The 6,000-nt window shown below is 35.6% G+C and overlaps 1 protein-coding gene across 1 annotated transcript in view; it reads left to right on the forward strand.

Moving 5' to 3' along the window:
- cntn3b (contactin 3b) overlaps positions 1 to 5,641 on the forward strand; it is a 55,016-nt gene extending 49,375 nt beyond the window's left edge. Inside the window, exons 19-22 of the mRNA XM_081380383.1 lie at positions 401 to 587; positions 2,286 to 2,398; positions 3,355 to 3,520; positions 5,397 to 5,641. Of these exons, the coding sequence (XP_081236509.1) occupies positions 401 to 587; positions 2,286 to 2,398; positions 3,355 to 3,520; positions 5,397 to 5,491 (561 nt within the window). The 3' untranslated portion in view covers positions 5,492 to 5,641. The remainder of the gene's footprint in view (positions 1 to 400; positions 588 to 2,285; positions 2,399 to 3,354; positions 3,521 to 5,396) is intronic.
- Positions 5,642 to 6,000: the final 359 nt, after the last annotated feature.

Genomic DNA, 6,000 nt, shown 5'->3' on the forward strand with positions numbered 1-6,000 from the left:
GAAGTGAATGGTGAAGTCAAATATCGTGAAATCTCGTAAAACCATGTCATGTTGAAAGACTCATCAGAAATCTCATGCCAAGTGTAATGACTGTAATGCAATTTATGCATATCATGTCTCACCTTCTTTGGCAGCAGATTAAAAAAAGGTGGCATTTACTTTGTATATTATCCTGATATTTAACACTGTAAACCCAGTTAACATATTTCAGTTTATAGGTTTTGAGTTAAATGAACATGCCAAAAACTCTTATCTGCGTAGTAGCACTTTGTGAAAAATCTGCAATGTTTAGGTTCACAGTGGGTTGCTAGACTGAGTAATTATATTGGCAGAGAGCTATTTACATGTAAAAATATTGTCAAGGATATAAAATGCCCTTGTTGTGTGTCCTGGCGAACAGGTGGTGTACTGGGAAGATGACACCAAGCCGGATACAGTGGGTAAAGTGCGGATCACTGGAAACTACACAGCGGTGAATGTCAGCGGCCTGCAGGGGAACACTCAGTATTATTTAGCGGTGTGTGCCTTCAATACTGCAGGAACTGGCCCCCAGTCTGTACCTGTCAATGTTACCACCAAAAAACCACGTGAGTCCATTTTTAGACATTTATTCAATGAATGGGATTTTACTTGGAAGATATTGGTAAAATATTCTTTGTTGGATGTAAGAAGAAGGCTCAATGGAAGCCCTCAATCTCAGAATAAAAATAATAGTCACAGTTCAGTTCAGGGTGCAATTCTCAATATTAACTAACTATTATGTACAACTTTTACCTCAATAATATCCTAATAACTGCTTATTAATAGTTAGTAAGGTAGTTGTTAAGTTTAGGTAGTGGATAGGATTAAATGATGTAGAATCTGGTCATGCAGAATAAGGCATTAATATGTGCTTTGTTAGTACTAATAAAAGAGCCAATATCATAGTAGCATGCATGCTAATAAGCAGCTAGTTAATAGCGAGAATTTGACCCTAAACTAAAGTGTTACCAAAATTAGAAATAATCTGCGACTTTATATCTCACAGGTGTGAATGTATTTCTTTTTTAAAGGGGTCCTATTATGCCTTATGCCTACATTTTTTTTACACTTTCTCTAGTGTGTTATGTTGCTGTTTGAGTGTGAAAAAGGTCTGCAAAGTTAGAGTTCACTCCAAAGGGAGTAATTCTCTATATCAGTGCGCACTGATTCTGAACTCCCTGAAACGCCTCGATTGTAGTCTTGCGTTTTCTTCCAGAAACATATGTCACACTATTCTTTATATAATTATAAAGTATATAAGTAAATATATAAATAATTCCCACCAAAGGCATGCAGTAAGGGGCTTGACATTTCCCAAACGTGCTCGTAGCGGCTGACCAATCACAACACACTGGTCCAGCCAACCAATCAGAGTACATTGCGCTTTTCTGAAGGAGGGGCTTCATAGATACAGGAACTAAATAGAGTGTTACTGACTGAAGGGGAAGAGAGGTGCAGCAACAGTATAAAAATGTGAAAAATAAGGTGTTTTTTGAACATTCAAGCATGAAAACTTATTCTAGTAGACCCCAAAAACAAAATCAAGACTTTGAAAAGGAGAATAATTGGTCCCCTTTTTTAATCTTCTCTCAATTAACTTTTTTGTTTATTTACTCTGCTGCAGGAATAAACTCCCATAACATTTGGCAGAGTTTTTTTTTAAGGATCATCAAATCTTTTAAAGTTGTCAAAGACATTTTTGCTTGAGGCACAGAGTAGTAGATAAACTAGCAGAATTGTGCTGTGAGTTATGTCTGTGAAATATTCATAACTTATAACTTTTGGACAGATCTACATATTGCTTGTAAATTTCTATTGTGTTGTTGTTGAAACCGTTCACAGAAACTGCTGAGACATGACTTGAAGGTGTGTTTTTTCCCTACTGAAGGAGTTTTCAACCATCTATTTTTGTAGTAGTCAAATGAAGTCAAGTCATGTTTATTTATAAATCATTTAAAAGCAGCAGAAATTGACCCAAAGGGCAGAACAGGAGATATATATATCAGACAGTATCAAACTGTATAGGCTTAAAACCAAAATCAATTCTGCCTAATTAGTATGGCATGAATCACAGTTTCCAAGTCCGTCTATGAGATAAACTGTTTTAGCAATGGATTTGGGCTGAAATAACTATCCCTGCTGACGGTACTAATGTGCTTGTCAAACATTTTTGTGTCACTGAATGCAATAACACAATTGATTGCACATTGTGAACCTTTTCTTTCTTCTTCTGTCCATATCTTTCCCACACACGCAAACCTCAGCGCCTGGACAGCCCCCTCAGAATGTAGAGTGGAATCTGATTGACTCTCAGCTTTTGCTTCAGTGGGATCCCGTCATTGCTCTCGAAACTGAATCTGAGGTCACCGGATACATAGTGAGTGACATTATCTCTTTGCACCTGGAAAAAATGCATTAGGATGTTTTATGAGAGTTTTACTGGAGGTAATTCATTGTTTTCCCTTTAGCATGCAGGCATATCCATTGCTACATTGTGAGCCAAACAATGATGGCAGGAACTACAATGCATTATTGCGTCTGATACTATTGATATACATAATAAGGGTTGTCGAGTGCAGTAATTTAGCTACAAAGATATGGCAGTTACATGCCCGAAACCCATTCATTTGTGTGTTTTCATAGATAAGGGCATAGCATATGCTATTTCATGTCTCGTTCCACCTCTCTCTTAATTACACATGCATGCAATTAACAGCTCTCACAGTACTAATTTCCCCACAAGGGAAAACAGTCATGAAGCTCAGGGGAAAAGTACTAGCCATTAGCATCAGTAAACATTATCTAGAATAACAGGGCATCACCTATATGTTTAACTCCTTTCATGGCAAACATAACTGCTATTGCTTATACTTAGGAATAGAGATTTTAATGAACCACTTTCTCTAAATCTTAAACTGCTACAGACACGAATGATGCCTCAAATCATGCAGCTTTTTGAGAAGAGGTATGTTATTATTTTTCAAAGCGATCTGACTTGGGCTAGTTCATAAAATAGGCTTGTATTGAAGGAGGAACGTGATTCATTTCAGTTTTTATTAGAGCTGTCAATTTGATGCATTGATTCAGTGTAATTAATAATAAAAAATAATAATAAGCACTTTTACAAGTCTGGTATGTCTATTATAATGCCACAATAATGTCTTAAAATTATATACATTTGGGGGCTTTTCTCAGCAAATATGTGACGAATTACAATAGATCTAATTGATGAACTTATAACGCAATTCATTATTATTTTTTTAAACGATTAACAGCCCTAGTTTTAGTTCTTTTGAATGAAACTTTGATTGATTGGGGTGCCTTCATCCGCAGGTGCTGTACAGAAGACACCGGAATAACGGCATGTACTCTGTCATCACCAACAAAACCTCGGTGGAGTTGACCCTCAATCCAAATGACAACTACGTCATTCAGATCAAGACCCTCAGTGAAGGGGGCTTGGGGGAAGGAAGCGAACCTATCCACATTCACCAACTCAGTAAGTCTCTCATTTCCTGTTGCCGTCTTTTATTTCATCTTCCGCTGGCATTGATAAGCTCTTAATGGGGATTCAGTCGGTTTGGACGCCTAAATATTTTGCTCTGTTCGTTTCAGTCTTTCATCGAGTCATAGAATCCGACCTTTTAAGAAATGCACACTCCTCTGCTATCTATCTCTGTCATTGCGAAGCCCGAGTGGCATATAAATGAGTGAGAATCACCCCCAATTCCTTCATTCCCTCAAATAGGCGGCAATCAAAACATGCTCTACTTCCCCGTCCTTTCTCACAGATATCTGCTTACAGATTCAACCCGAGCATTATCATCACGGGATACTTTCCTCAATAATGGCCCTTTCCAAGAATAGGGTACGAATTGGTATGATGAGCATTAGAGGCAGAAATCTCGTTTTTTTTTTGTTGTTTTTTTATTGTTGTGGTTAGAACCATTAGATATGCTAGATAAACTATCATCTATCTATAAAGTATCATGTTCCATTTCATTCGTCAAGCTCTACCATTCTATCCAGCTATATACAGTGCTATGCATAAGTTTAGACACCCATGCTAAAGTTGACTAAAAAGAGGAATAAAAAATCATCTTTTGGAAATTGAACTTAATGCCTTAATTTAAAAAATTAGGAAAAATCCAACCTTTAAGGACACCAATTTTCTTTGTGAATGAATAATGTATCGTAAATAAATAAATGTTCTTCCTTAAAATACAGGGTGTATAAGGGTGTTAAATTCCCATAGAGGCAGGCAGATTTTTATTTTTAAAGGCCAATGGATCCAGGATACTACGCATCCTGATAAAGTTCCCTTGGCCTTTGGAATTAAAATAGCCCCACATCATCACATAGCCTTCACCATACCTAGAGTTTGGCATGGTTTTATTTCAGTTAGCCTAATAGCTGGTTTAACTTGCATTGAGAGATGATCTAATGGAAAGTACTCCATGCCAAACTCTAGGTATGGTGAAGGCTATGTGATGATGTGGGGCTATTTTAATTCCAAAGGCCAAGGGAACTTTATCAGGATGCATAGTATCCTGGATCCATGAAGTAACTGGCCTTTAAAAATAAAAATCTGCCTGGCTCTATGGGAATTTAACATAGGGGTGTCCAAACTTATGCACCCTGTATTTCAAGGAAGAATATTTATTTATTTACGATACATTATTCATTCACATAGAAAATTGGTGTCCTTAAAGGTTGGATTTTTCCTAATTTTTTAAATTAAGGCATTAAGTTCAATTTCCAAAAGATGATTTTTTATTCCTCTTTTTAGTCAACTTTAGCATGGGTGTCTAAACTTATGCATAGCACTGTATATATATATATATATATATATATATATATATATATATATATATATATATATATATATATATATATATATATATTTCCAATTATTTAAAATAATGTAAATAATTCCTGCAACAATATATATATAGTTTTTCAAATAAAATACGTAAACAAAAATGTGCATTGTATTGTCCGTTTCATCGGGTCAATGTAAGTTAATAATAAATATAATGTATATATGTGTGTGTGTGTTTAGATATATTTTGAAAATATATGATTATATATATTTGTAAATTCTAATATATTAATTGATATTGGCTTTGACTCCCTGAAACTGACAATTTTCTGACCATTTATTTGGAAAAGAAAAAAAGTAATTGTTTAAGACTTTTTGTTCTTGGAAATTGCCTAATAATTTAGGTTGTGGAGCTGACCTTATATACAATTGCTCTTTGATTCAGGAAAGAGCTGTCTGCGAATTGAAACCACAAAGCTCTGTCTGTCTTTCTCTCCTTTGGGAGGTTAAATAGTGTTTGTTTCTTAATGGTTGTGTTTGCATTTGCTTACAGGCATGGGTGCACGTGGATCCAGAGCGGGAAGGCTGTGCACACTTTCTCTCTCTCCGCTCCTCGTCTGCGCTCTGTCGACGCTCAGTGCCTCCTGATGTTCACCTCCCATGAGCACCAGACCAGGCCTCACCAAGAAAAACATACTTTCTGCTCTTTGCTTATACAATGCTTATGTTTCTCATTACAGTCTGACTTGATGGGATTCCCCAGCTCTGGCAACATGTCTGAAAGAGCCGGATACTGAAATGTCATGGGAATCTTGGGAAATTCATCTTTAGTAAACATGGCAAAGGCCTGCACAAGAGTAATTAGGGGTTTTGGGATAGACTAGAACAAACTGCAAAAAAATATTTTCTTAATGAGAATTTTTTTTGGTGTTTTTTTTTTTTTCCTGTAAAAATATCTAAACATCCTTAAAAAAAAGATAAATTAACTTGAGTTAAAATGATCTCAAATTAAAGTAATTTAACCATAAAATAAGACTTCTTTACAGAGAATACAGCTCTTTTTTATATAGCTTTTATTATTTTCTTACCCCCTGGTAATTTTTTATTAAATTTTTTTGCTATCATAATTTTTTGTGCTTAAAACAAGGAAAATGTAT

The sequence above is a fragment of the Scardinius erythrophthalmus genome (assembly GCF_964197995.2).
Source record: "Scardinius erythrophthalmus genome assembly, chromosome: 12".
Lineage (NCBI taxonomy): Eukaryota > Metazoa > Chordata > Actinopteri > Cypriniformes > Leuciscidae > Scardinius > Scardinius erythrophthalmus.